Here is a 13,533-nt window from a genome sequence, read left to right as displayed (position 1 = left end):
CACCTGGGACACACCCCCACACACCTGGGACACACCTGGGACACACCTGGAACACACCTGGGACACACCTGGGACACACCTGGACACACCCACACACACCTGGGACACACCCACACACACCCACACACACCTGGGACACACCCACACACACCCACACACACCTGGGACACACCTGGGGCACACCTGGGACACACCCACACACACCTGGGACACACCTGGGACACATCCACACACACCTGGGCAGGTGAGACACACCTGGGACACACCTGGGACACACCCACACACACCTGGGACACACCTGGACACACCTGGGACACACCTGGGACACACCCACACACACCTGAGACACACCCGGGACACACCTGGGACACAGCTGGGACACAGCTGGGACACACCCACACACACCTGGGACACACCTGGACACACCTGGGACACACCTGGGAGAGACTGACATCAGCTGGGACACACCTGGGACATACCTGGGACACACCTGGGACACATCTGGGACACACCCAGACACACCTGGGACACACCTGGGACACACCTGGGACACACCCAAACCACACCCACACACCTGGGACACCCCAAATCCCCCCCAGGACCCCTCAGGTGCCCCCAGGACCCCCCAAATCCCCCCCAGGTGCCCCCCCAGGTGCGCCCCCCACCTGCTCCTCGGTCTTGAGGTCGCCGAAGTCGCGCAGGAAGTCGCCCTCGGAGGGGAAGCGCGAGGGCTCCAGGAAGTGCAGGAGGCTGAACAGCTCCTCCACCGTGTTCTGCAGCGGCGTGCCCGTCAGCAGCACCTTGTGCTCCTAAATGGGACAGGTAAGGGACAGGTAACACACCTGAGCACACCTGAGTACACCTGGGGACAGCTCAGATACCTGGGGACACCTGGGGACACCTGGGGACACCCCTGCTCTGCAGCGGCGTGCCCGTCAGCAGCACCTTGTGCTCCTGCAGGTGGGACAGGTAAGCACACCTGGGGACAGGTGACACATCTGGGGACACCTGAAATACCTGGGGACACCTGAGGACACCTGGGGACACCTGGGGACACCCCTGCTCTGCAGCGGCGTGCCCGTCAGCAGCACCTTGTGCTCCTGCAGGTGAGACAGGTGAGACAGGTGAGCACACCTGAGATACCTGGGGACAGCTGAGTACACCTGAGATACCTGGGGACACCTGGGGACACCTGGGGACACCCCTGTTCTGCAGCGGCGTGCCCGTCAGCAGCACCTTGTGCTCCTAAATGGGACAGGTGAGGGACAGGTGAGCACACCTGAGCACACCTGGGGACACCTGGGGACACCTGGGGACATCTGGGGACACCCCTGTTCTGCAGCGGCGTGCCCGTCAGCAGCACCTTGTGCTCCTAAACACGACAGGTGAGCACACCTGAGCACACCTGGGGACACCTGAGATACCTGGGGACACCTGGGACACACCTGGGGACACCCCTGCTCTGCAGCGGCGTGCCCGTCAGCAGCACCTTGTGCACCTGGGGACACCCCTGCTCTGCAGCGGCGTGCCCGTCAGCAGCACCTTGTGCTCCTAAACGGGACAGGTGAGCACACCTGAGCACACCTGAGCACACCTGGGGACACCTGGGGACACCTGAGATACCTGGGGACATCTGGGGACACCCCTGTTCTGCAGCGGCGTGCCCGTCAGCAGCACCTTGTGCTCCTAAACACGACAGGTAAGGGACAGGTAACACACCTGAGCACACCTGGGGATACCTGGGGACACCTGAGATACCTGGGGACACCTGGGGACACCTGGGAACACCTGGGGACACCCCTGCTCTGCAGCGGCGTGCCCGTCAGCAGCACCTTGTGCTCCTGCAGGTGAGACAGGTGAGACAGGTGAGCACACCTGAGTACACCTGAGCACACCTGGGGACAGCTGAGATACCTGGGGACATCTGGGGACACCCCTGCTCTGCAGCGGCGTGCCCGTCAGCAGCACCTTGTGCTCCTAAACACGACAGGTGAGCACACCTGAGCACACCTGGGGACACCTGAGATACCTGGGGACACCTGGGAACACCTGGGGACACCCCTGCTCTGCAGCGGCGTGCCCGTCAGCAGCACCTTGTGCTCCTAAACGGGACAGGTGAGCACACCTGAGCACACCTGAGCACACCTGGGGACAGGTGACACACCTGGGGATAGCTAGGATATGTGGGGACACCTGGGGACACCCCTGCTCTGCAGCGGCGTGCCCGTCAGCAGCACCTTGTGCTCCTGCAGGTGGGACAGGTGAGACAGGTGAGACAGGTAACACACCTGGGGACAGCTCAGATACCTGGGGACACCTGGGGACACCCCTGCTCTGCAGCGGCGTGCCCGTCAGCAGCACCTTGTGCTCCTGCAGGTGGGACAGGTAAGCACACCTGGGGACAGGTGACACACCTGGGGACACCTGAGATACCTGGGGACATCTGGGGACACCCCTGCTCTGCAGCGGCGTGCCCGTCAGCAGCACCTTGTGTTCCTGCAGGTGAGACAGGTGAGACAGGTGACACACCTGAGCACACCTGGGGATACCTGGGGACACCTGGGGACACCCCTGCTCTGCAGCGGCGTGCCCGTCAGCAGCACCTTGTGCTCCTGCAGGTGGGACAGGTGAGACAGGTGAGACAGGTAACACACCTGGGGACAGCTGAGTACACCTGGGGACACCTGAAATACCTGGGGACACCTGGGGACACCTGGGGACACCCCTGCTCTGCAGCGGCGTGCCCGTCAGCAGCACCTTGTGCTCCTGCAGGTGAGACAGGTGAGACAGGTGAGACAGGTAACACACCTGGGGACAGCTCAGATACCTGGGCACACCTGGGGACAGCTGAGATACCTGGGGACACCTGGGAACACCTGGGGACACCTGGGGACACCCCTGCTCTGCAGCAGCGTGCCCGTCAGCAGCACCTTGTGCTCCTGCAGGTGGGACAGGTGAGACACCTGAGTGCACCTGAGCACACCTGGGGACAGGTGACACACCTGGGGATACCTGGGGACACCCCTGCTCTGCAGCGGCGTGCCCGTCAGCAGCACCTTGTGCTCCTGCAGGTGAGACAGGTGAGACAGGTGAGCACACCTGAGTACACCTGAGCACACCTGGGGACAGCTGAGATACCTGGGGACATCTGGGGACACCCCTGCTCTGCAGCGGCGTGCCCGTCAGCAGCACCTTGTGCTCCTGCAGGTGGGGACAGGTGACACACCTGAGCACACCTGGGGACAGCTGACACACCTGGGGATAGCTAGGATACATGGGGACACCTGGGGACACCCCTGTTCTGCAGCGGCGTGCCCGTCAGCAGCACCTTGTGCTCCTAAACACGACAGGTGAGACAGGTGAGACAGGTGAGCACACCTGGGGACAGCTCAGGTACCTGGGGACACCTGGGGACACCTGGGGACACCCCTGCTCTGCAGCGGCGTGCCCGTCAGCAGCACCTTGTGCTCCTAAACGGGACAGGTGAGCACAGGTGAGCACACCTGAGCACACCTGGGCACAGCTGAGACACCTGGGGACAGCTGGGGACACCTGGGGACACCTGGGGACACCCCTGCTCTGCAGCGGCGTGCCCGTCAGCAGCACCTTGTGCTCCTGCAGGTGAGACAGGTGAGACAGGTGAGGGACAAGTGACACACCTGAGCACACCTGAGCACACCTGGGGACACCTGGGAACACCTGGGGACACCCCTGCTCTGCAGCGGCGTGCCCGTCAGCAGCACCTTGTGCTCCTAAACGGGACAGGTGAGCACACCTGAGCACACCTGAGCACACCTGGGGACAGGTGACACACCCAGGGACACCTGGGGACACCTGGGGACACCCCTGTTCTACAGCGGCGTGCCCGTCAGCAGCACCTTGTGCTCCTAAATGGGACAGGTGAGGGACAGGTGAGACAGGTAACACACCTGGGGACAGCTCAGATACCTGAGGACACCTGGGGACACCTGGGAACACCTGGGGACAGCTCAGATACCTGGGAACACCTGGGCACAGGTGAGACACCTGAGAACACCTGAGAACACCTGGGGACACCTGAAGACACCTGTGGCCACCTGGGGACAGGTGAGACACCTAGGGACGTATGGGGACACCTGGGGACAGGTGAGACACCTGAGAACACCTGGGGACACCTGGGGACAGCTGAGACACCTGGGGGACAGGTGACACACCTAGGCATGGTTGGGGACACCTGAACACAGGTGAGACACCTCAGGACACCTGGGGACACCTGGGCACAGGTGAGACACCTGAGAACACCTGGGGACAGGTGAGGACGCCTGGGGACAGGTGAGACGTCGCTAAGGCCACCCCAAACCCTCCAGGACAACCCCAAACCCCCAAGACGACCCCAAACTCCCTCAGGATGACCCCAAACCCCCCAGGACGACCCCAAACCCCCCCAGAATGACCCCAAATACCCCCAAAATCCCCCCAAACCCCAAAACCCACCAGGTCCATGTGCTTGAGGCTGTCGAGGAGCTTGCAGTGCCGGTTCTTGAGCCGGTGACCCCAAACCCCCAAAACCCCCAAACCCCCAGAATGCCCCCAAACCCCCTCAGGATGACCCCAAACCCCCAGGATGACCCCAAAACCCCCCCAAACCCCAAAACCCACCAGGTCCATGTGCTTGAGGCTGTCGAGGAGCTTGCAGTGCCGGTTCTTGAGCCGGTGACCCCAAAACCCCAAACCCCCAAAATCCCCAAATCCCCCAAACCCCTCAGGATGACCCCAAACCCCCAGGATGACCCCAAAACCCCCAAACCCCAAACCCACCAGGTCCATGTGCTTGAGGCTGTCGAGAGCTTGCAGTGCCGGTTCTTGAGCCGGTGACCCCAAACCCCCCAAGACCCCCCAAAACCCCCAGGATGACCCAAACCCCTCAGGATGACCCCAAAACCCCCCAGGATGACCCCAAACCCCCAAACCCACCAGGTCCATGTGCTTGAGGCTGTCGAGGAGCTTGCAGTGCCGGTTCTTGAGCCGGTGGGCCTCGTCGATGACCACGCAGCGCCACTCGATCTCCCGCAGCTCGGGGCACTCGGACAGGATCATCTCGAACGTCGTGATCAGCGCGTCGAACTTGTACGCCCCGGGGATCAGGCGGCCCTGGGGGGGAGTTTGGGGTCATTTTGGGACATTTTGGGGTCATTGGGGACAGCTCAGGTTCCAACAGGATCATCTCGAACGTCGCGATCAGCGCGTCCAACTTGTACGCCCCAGGGATCAGGCGGCCCTGGGGGGGACATTTTGGGGTCATTGGGGCATTTTGGGTCGTTGGGGACACCTGGGGACGTTTTGGGGTCATTTTGGGACATTTTGGGGTCATTGGGGACAGCTCAGGTTCCAACAGGATCATCTCGAACGTCGTGATCAGCGCGTCGAACTTGTACGCCCCGGGGATCAGGCGGCCCTGGGGGGGACATTTTGGGGTTATTTGTGGGCATTTTGGGGTTCTTGGGAACATTTTGGGGTCATTGGGGACGTTTTGGGGTCATTGGGGACAGCTCAGGTTCCGACAGGATCATCTCGAACGTCGTGATCAGCGCGTCGAACTTGTACGCCCCGGGGATCAGGCGGCCCTGGGGAGGACATGGGGAATGTTTTGGGGTCATTTTGGGACATTTTGAGGTCATTTTGGGACACTTTGGGATCATTTTGGGACGTTTTGGGGTCATTGGGGACAGCTCAGGTTCCAACAGGATCATCTCGAACGTCGTGATCAGCGCGTCCAATTTTTACGCCCTGAGGATCAGGCGGCCCTGGGGGGGACAGGAAAGACCTTGGGGACATTTTGGGGACATTGGGGACACCCTGGGGACATTTTGGGGTCCTTTGGGGGCGTTTTGGGGTCATTTGGGTCATTTTGGGTCGTTGGGGACACCCTGGGGACAGGGAATGACCCCACAGGATCATCTCGAACGTCGTGATCGGCGCGTCGAACTTGTACGCCCCGGGGATCAGGCAGCCCTGGGGGGGACATTTTGGGGTCATTTGGGGCATTTTGGGGTCATTTGGGACATTTTGAGGATCATTTGGGGCATTTTGGGGTCATTTGGGACATTTTGGGGTCATTTGGGACGTTTTGGGGTCATTGGGGACAGGGAATGCCCCAACAAGATCATCTCGAACGTCGTGATCAGCGCGTCGAACTTGTACAGCCCCGGGGATCAGGCGGCCCTGGGGGGGACATTTTGGGACATTTTGGGGTCATTTGGGGTCATTTGGGACATTTTGAGGACATTGGGGACATTTGGGGACGTTTTGGGGTCATTTGAGACATTTTGAGGACATTGGGGACATTTGGGGACGTTTTGGGGACATTGGGGTCATGGGGACACTGGACACTTGGGCATGGACACCTCAGGGACATTTTGGGGACACCTTGGGGACATTTTGGGGTCATTTTGGGAACATTTTGGGGACATTGGGGACACCTTTAGGACATTGGGGACACCTTTAGGACACTGGACATGGGGACATTTGGGACACCTGGAGGCAGGGTCATGGACAGTTTGGGGTCATTGGGGACATTTTGGGGACATTTTGGGGACATTGGGGACATTTTGGGGTCATTGGGGACATTTTGGGGGTCATTTTGGGAACACCCTGGGGACATTTTGGGGACATTGGGGACACCTTGGGGACATTTTGGGGACACCCTGGAGATGATGAAGATGCCGTGGTACACGATGGTGTTCATGGACAGGGGAGTGTGACTGTACAGGTGTGTGTACAGGTGTGTGTACAGGTGTGTGCAGGTGAGGATGATGATGCTCTCACCTTGCTGTCCTTGCAGTACATCTCGTACTGCTGGATCATCTGGCGGGAGGCCAGGCTGCCGTGGTACACGATGGTGTTCATGGACAGGTGAGTGTACAGGTGTGTGTACAGGTGTGTGCAGGTGTCTCACCTTGCTGTCCTTGCAGTACATCTCGTACTGCTGGATCATCTGGCGGGAGGCCAGGCTGCCGTGGTACACGATGGTGTTCATGGACAGGTGAGTGCACAGGTGTGTGTACAGGTGTGTACAGGTGTGTACAGGTGTGTGTACAGGTGTCTCACCTTGGAATCCTTGCAGTACATCTCGTACTGCTGGATCATCTGCCTGGAGGCCAGGCTGCCGTGGTACACGATGGTGTTCATGGACAGGTGAGTGTGACTGTACAGGTGTGTGCAGGTAATACAGGTAAATGTGCAGGTGATGATGATGATGCTCTCACCTTGGAATCCTTGCAGTACATCTCGTACTGCTGGATCATCTGCCTGGAGGCCAGGCTGCCGTGGTACACGATGGTGTTCATGGACAGGTGTGTGTACAGGTGTGTACAGGTGTGTACAGGTGTGTGTACAGGTGTCTCACCTTGGAATCCTTGCAGTACATCTCGTACTGCTGGATCATCTGCCTGGAGGCCAGGCTGCCGTGGTACACGATGGTGTTCATGGACAGGTGAGTGTGACTGTACAGGTGTGTGTACAGGTGTGTGCAGGTAATGATGATGATGCTCTCACCTTGGAATCCTTGCAGTACATCTCGTACTGCTGGATCATCTGCCTGGAGGCCAGGCTGCCGTGGTACACGATGGTGTTCATGGACAGGTGAGTGTGACTATACAGGTGTGTACAGGTGTGTGCAGGTAATACAGGTGTGTACAGGTAAGGATGATGATGCTCTCACCTTGCTGTCCTTGCAGTACATCTCGTACTGCTGGATCATCTGGCGGGATGCCAGGCTGCCGTGGTACACGATGGTGTTCATGGACAGGTGAGTGTGACTGTACAGGTGTGTACAGGTGTGTGTACAGGTGTGTACAGGTGTGATGCATGGTGTCTCACCTTGGAATCCTTGCAGTACATCTCGTACTGCTGGATCATCTGCCTCGAGGCCAGGCTGCCGTGGTACACGATGGTGTTCATGGCGGTCCAGGTGCCGAACTCGCGCTCCCAGTTGGCGATGGTGGACAGGGGGGCGATCACCAGGTAAGGGCCCCGCACGCCGGCCCCGTGCACCTCCTGCAGGAAGGCGATCGACTGGATCGTCTTGCCCAGACCCATCTCGTCCGCCAGGATGCAGTTCTGCCTGAGGAGACAGGTGAGGGACACCTGAGACAGGTGGGACACCTGAGACAGGTGGGACAGGTGAGACAGGTGAGATCAGGTGAGATCAGGTGACATCAGGTGAGATCAGGTGAGCCAGGATGCAGTTCTGCCTGAGGAGACAGGTGAGGGACACCTGAGACAGGTGGGACAGGTGGGATCAGATGAGATCAGGTGTGACAGGTGAGATCAGGTGAGCCAGGATGCAGTTCTGCCTGTGGGGACAGGTGGGACAGGTGAGGGACACCTGGGACAGGTGGGACAGGTGAGATCAGGTGAGATCAGGTGGGACAGGTGAGATCAGGTGACATCAGGTGAGATCAGGTGAGCCAGGATGCAGTTCTGCCTGCGGGGACACGTCAGGGACACCTCACACAGGTGGGACAGGTGGGACAGGTGAGATCAGGTGAGACAGGTGGGACAGGTGAGGGACACCTGAGACAGGTGGGACAAGTAGAACAGATGAGGGACAGGGGGAACAGGTGGGACAGGTGAGATCAGGTGAGCCAGGATGCAGTTCTGCCTGAGGAGACAGGTGGGGACACCTGAGACAGCTGGGACAGGTGAGGGACACCTCAGACAGGTGGGACAGGTGAGATGAGGAGAGCCAGGATGCAGTTCCGCCTGCAGGGACAGGTGGGACAGGTGAGGGACACCTGGGACAGGTAGGACAGGTAGAACAGATGAGGGACAGGTGGGACAGGTGAGGGACAGGTGGGACAGGTGGGACAGGTGAGATCAGGTGAGCCAGGATGCAGTTCTGCCTGCGGGGACAGGTGGGACAGGTGAGGGACACCTGGGACAGGTGGGACAGGTGGGACAGGTGAGACCCTGACCTGCTGTACCAGTTGAAGAGCAGCCAGTTGACCCCCTCGACCTGGTTCTCCACCTGTGACCCCCTCCAGCTGTGACCCCCTGGTGACCATGAGGTGACCCCCAGGCCCATGAGCTGACCCCTCTCAGGGTGTGACCCCCCAGGACACTGAGATGACCCCCAAAGTGACCCAAACTGACCTGTTGTACCAGTTGAAGAGCAGCCAGTTGACCCCCTCGAGCTGTGACCCCCTCGAGCTGTGACCCCCCTGATGACCATGAGCTGACCCCTGAATTGACCACCCCCCTGGTGACCCCCAGGACACTGAGATGACCCCCAAAGTGACCCAAACTGACCCAAACTGACCTGTTGTACCAGTTGAAGAGCAGCCAGTTGACCCCCTCGAGCTGTGACCCTCTCACGCTGTGACCCCCCCGATGACCACGAGGTGACCCCCAGGTCCATGAGGTGACCCCCCCGGCCCCTGGTGACCCCCAGGACACTGAGATGACCCCCAGACTGACCTGTTGTACCAGTTGAAGAGCAGCCAGTTGACCCCCTCGAGCTGGTACTCGATCCATGACCCCCTCCAGCTGTGACCCCCTGGTGACCGTGAGCTGACCCCTGAAGTGACCACCCCCCCTGGTGACCCCCCCAGGCCCCTGGTGACCCCCAGGACACTGAGATGACCCCCAAACTGACCCAAAGTGACCCAAACTGACCTGTTGTACCAGTTGAAGAGCAGCCAGTTGACCCCCTCGAGCTGGTACTCGATCCATGACCCCCTCGAGGTCTGACCCCACTGGTGACCATGAGCTGACCCCCAGGCCCACGAGCTGACCCCGCAGGCCCCTGGTGACCCCCAGGGGGTTCAGATGACCCCCAAACTGACCTGTTGTACCAGTTGAAGAGCAGCCAGTTGACCCCCTCGAGCTGGTACTCGCGCTGCCGGTTGTGGTTCTTGTACTCTCGCGACGCCTCCAGCTTCTGCCACGCCCCTGCCTGCGGCCTGGGCTGGGGGGGGGGACACAGGGGGGTGACAATGAGTGTGACACCCACCCAGGGGACACTCAGGGGGTGTGGGGGGCAGGGGGGTCGCTGACCTGGCGTTTGAGGTCGGGCGGCCGCGCCTGCACCCGGCGGAACTCGGCGACCTTGGCCTCGTCCACGTCCTCCTGCAGCTCCCACGTGCTGTCCTCGTAGGGCAGCGAGCACCACTTCACCAGGAAGTACACCACGGGCTGGGGGGAGTCATTAGGGACATTTTATGGGGGTCCTGAACCCCAAAATCCACCAGGAACCCCGATTTGGGGGGTCTATAACGCTCAACTCCCCCTCCTGCAGCTCCCACGTGCTGTCCTCGTAGGGCAGCGAGCACCACTGCACCAGGAAGTACACCACGGGCTGGGGGGGACATTTTATGGGGGTCCTGAACCCCAAAATCCACCTGGGATATCATTTTGGGGGTCTATAACGCTCAACTCCCCCTCCCGCAGCTCCCACGTGCTGTCCTCGTAGGGCAGCGAGCACCACTTCACCAGGAAGTACACCACGGGCTGGGGGGGGTCATTTGGGGGTCTCAGGGATGGGTTCTGGGGGTCCTGAACCCCAAAATCCACCTGGGACCCTGATCTGGGGGGTTTAAAACCCTCCAATCCCCCTCCCGCAGCTCCCACGTGCTGTCCTCGTAGGGCAGCGAGCACCACTTCACCAGGAAGTACACCACGGGCTGGGGGGGACATTACAGGGTGTCAGGGACCCCCAGAACCCCAAAATCCAGGTCCAGAACCCCAAAATCCACCTGGGATATCAATTTGGGGGGTCTATAACACTCCAATCCCCCTCCTGCAGCTCCCACGTGCTGTCCTCGTAGGGCAGCGAGCACCACTGCACCAGGAAGTACACCACGGGCTGGGGGGGACATTTTATGGGGGTCCTGAACCCCAAAGTCCAGGTCCTGAACCCCAAAATCCACCTGGGACCCTGATCTGGGGGGTTTAAAACCCTCCAATCCCCCTCCTGCAGCTCCCACGTGCTGTCCTCGTAGGGCAGCGAGCACCACTGCACCAGGAAGTAACCACGGGCTAGGGGGGACATTTTATGGGGGTCCTGAACCCCGAAATCCAGGTCCTGAACCCCAAAATCCACCTAGGACCTCATTCTGGGGGACAGGGACCTCATTTTGGGGCATTCACCACCCTAAAATCCACCTCATAGGGCAGCGAGCACCACTGCACCAGGAAGTAACCATGGGCTGGGGGGGGTCATTTGGGGGTCTCAGGGATGGGTTCTGGGGGTCCAGCACCCCAAAATCCACCTAGGACCTCATTCTGGGGGACAGGGAACTCATTTGGGGGGTCTACAACCCTCAACTCCACCCCAAAATCCACCTCGTAGGGCAGCGAGCACCACTTCACCAGGAAGTAACCACGGGCTGGGGGGGGTCATTACAGGGTGTCAGGGACCCCCAGAACCCCAAAATCCAGGTCCAGAAGCCCCAAATCCACCTGGGACTTCGACTTGGGGGGGTCTACGACACTGAAATCCCTCAGGAACCTCCTTTTTGGGGGTCCCACCACCCCCAAATCCCCCAGGAACCCCAATTTGGGGGTCCCACCACACCCAAATCCACCAGGAACCTCCTTTTTGGGGGTCCCACCACCCCCAAATCCACCAGGAACCCCAATTTGGGGGGTCTACAACCCTCAAATCCACCAAGAACCTTCTTTTTGGGGGTCCCCCCATCCCTAAATCCAACAGGAACCTCATTTTTGGGGGTCTAAGGCACTCAAATCCCACAGAAACCTCGTTTTTTGGGGGTCCCACAATCCTCAAATCCACCAGGAACCCCAATTTGGGGGTCCCACCATCCCTCAAATCCACCAGAAACCTTTTTGGGGTCCCCAAATACCCCCCAAAACATCATTTTTGGGGTTCCACCACCCTCAAACCCCCCCAAAAAACCCCCAAATTTTGGGGGTGTCCCTCCCAAACCCCCCAAGTTTTGGGGGTGTCCCCCCCAAACCCCCAAAATTTGGGGTCCTACCCCAAAAAACCTCCCAAAAACCCCCAAAATTTGGGTGTCCCTCCCCCAAACCCCCATTTTTGGGGTGTCCCTCCCAAACCCCCAAATTTTGGGGTCCCACCCAAAAACCCCCAAATTTTGGGGATGTCCCTCCCCAAACCCCCAAATTTTGGGGTCCCACCCCCAAAACCCCAAATTTTGTGGTGTCCCTCCCCCAAACCCCCAAATTTTGGGATGTCCCTCCCCAAACCCCCAAATTTTGGGGTCCCACCTAAAAAACCCCAAATTTTGGGGGTGTCCCTTCCCCAAACCCCCAAATTTTGGGGCATCCCCTCCCAAACCCCCAAATTTTGGGGGTGTCCCTCCCCCAAACCCTCCAAATTTTGGGGTCCCAGCTCCCAAACCCCCAAGTTTTGGGGTGTCCTCCCAAACCCCCAAATTCTGGGGGTCTCCTCCCAAACCCCCAAATTTTTGGGGTGTCCCTCCCAAACCCCCTAGATTTTGGGGTTCCCAACCCCAAAAGCCCCCAATTTTGGGGTGTCCCTCCCCAAACTCCCCAAATTTTGGGGTTCCCAGCCCCAAAAAACCCCCCAATTTTGGGGGTGTCCCCTCCCCACCTCCCCATTGTCCTTGTCCACAGAGTGGGACTCGTCCAGGATCCGATCGACCTCCACGTAGTCGGGGTTGAACGGCTCCTCATCCTTTTTTTTGGGGAGAAAAAAGAAATTTTTTGGCCTCAAAACAACCCAAAAACCCCGTTTTTCCACCCAAAATCCCCATTTTCCCCCCAAAACCTCATTTTTCCACCCAAAGCCACCTTTTTCCTCCCAAAATCCCCGTTTTTTGCCCCAAAACCCCATTTTCTACCAAAACCCCATTTTCCACCCAAAGCCCCCTTTTTCCACAAAACCCCCCTTTTCCACCCAAACCCACATTTTCTCACCAAACCCCATTCCCCCTCCCAAACCCCATTTTCCACCCAAACCCCCATTTTCTCCTCAAACCCCATTTTGCCCAAACCCATTTTTCCCCAACCTCTATTTTCCCCCAAAACATCCTTTTTCCCCAAACCTCTGTTTTGCCCCAAACCCCATTTTCCACCAAACACTCACTTTCTCCTCAAACCTATTTTCCCCTAAACCCCATTTTATTTCCCAAACCCCCCATTTTCCCCCCCAAATCCCATTTTTCCCCTTTTTTTCCCAAACCCCCATTTTTCCCCCCTTTATTTTTCCCCTAAACCCCATTTTCCCCAAATCCCATTTTTCCCCCTTTTTCTCGCAAATCCCATTTTCCCCCAAACCCCCATTTTCCCCCAAACCCTCATTTTTGCCCAAACCCCCGTTTCTTCCCCAAACCTCGTGGAAGAAGTGCCTCATCTGGCTCATCTTGGTCTTGAAGCGCTTGAGCTTCTGGTGGATCCTCTTGTCCCTCTCCAGCTGGTCGATGGTGGCCCACTCGCAGTGCAGGTACTGAGCTTCAGTTTTATATTTTGGGGTGAAAAAGAGGTTTTTGGTTCATTAGGGGGTTCTGGGGCCATCCCCCTGGATTTTTGGGGTGTTTTTGGGGTGTTTTG

General features: G+C 59.0%; 1 protein-coding gene across 1 annotated transcript in view; it reads right to left on the bottom strand.

Moving 5' to 3' along the window:
- The window catches only part of LOC126650147 (chromodomain-helicase-DNA-binding protein 8-like), a gene marked incomplete at both ends in the record, with an annotated part of 28,272 nt that extends 14,838 nt beyond the window's left edge, over nt 1–13,434 (bottom strand). The window contains 7 exon segments of the mRNA XM_050334618.1: nt 666–809; nt 4,954–5,130; nt 7,858–8,101; nt 9,825–9,946; nt 10,036–10,173; nt 12,575–12,658; nt 13,316–13,434. Coding sequence (XP_050190575.1) covers nt 666–809; nt 4,954–5,130; nt 7,858–8,101; nt 9,825–9,946; nt 10,036–10,173; nt 12,575–12,658; nt 13,316–13,434 — 1,028 coding nt within the window.
- Nucleotides 13,435–13,533: the final 99 nt, after the last annotated feature.

Source organism: Myiozetetes cayanensis, unplaced genomic scaffold (genome assembly GCF_022539395.1).
Source record: "Myiozetetes cayanensis isolate MyiCay16 unplaced genomic scaffold, myiCay2020 scf569, whole genome shotgun sequence".
NCBI lineage: Eukaryota > Metazoa > Chordata > Aves > Passeriformes > Tyrannidae > Myiozetetes > Myiozetetes cayanensis.
Note: the sequence above shows the minus strand (reverse complement) of the source record. Positions and strands in the feature narration are given on the sequence as shown.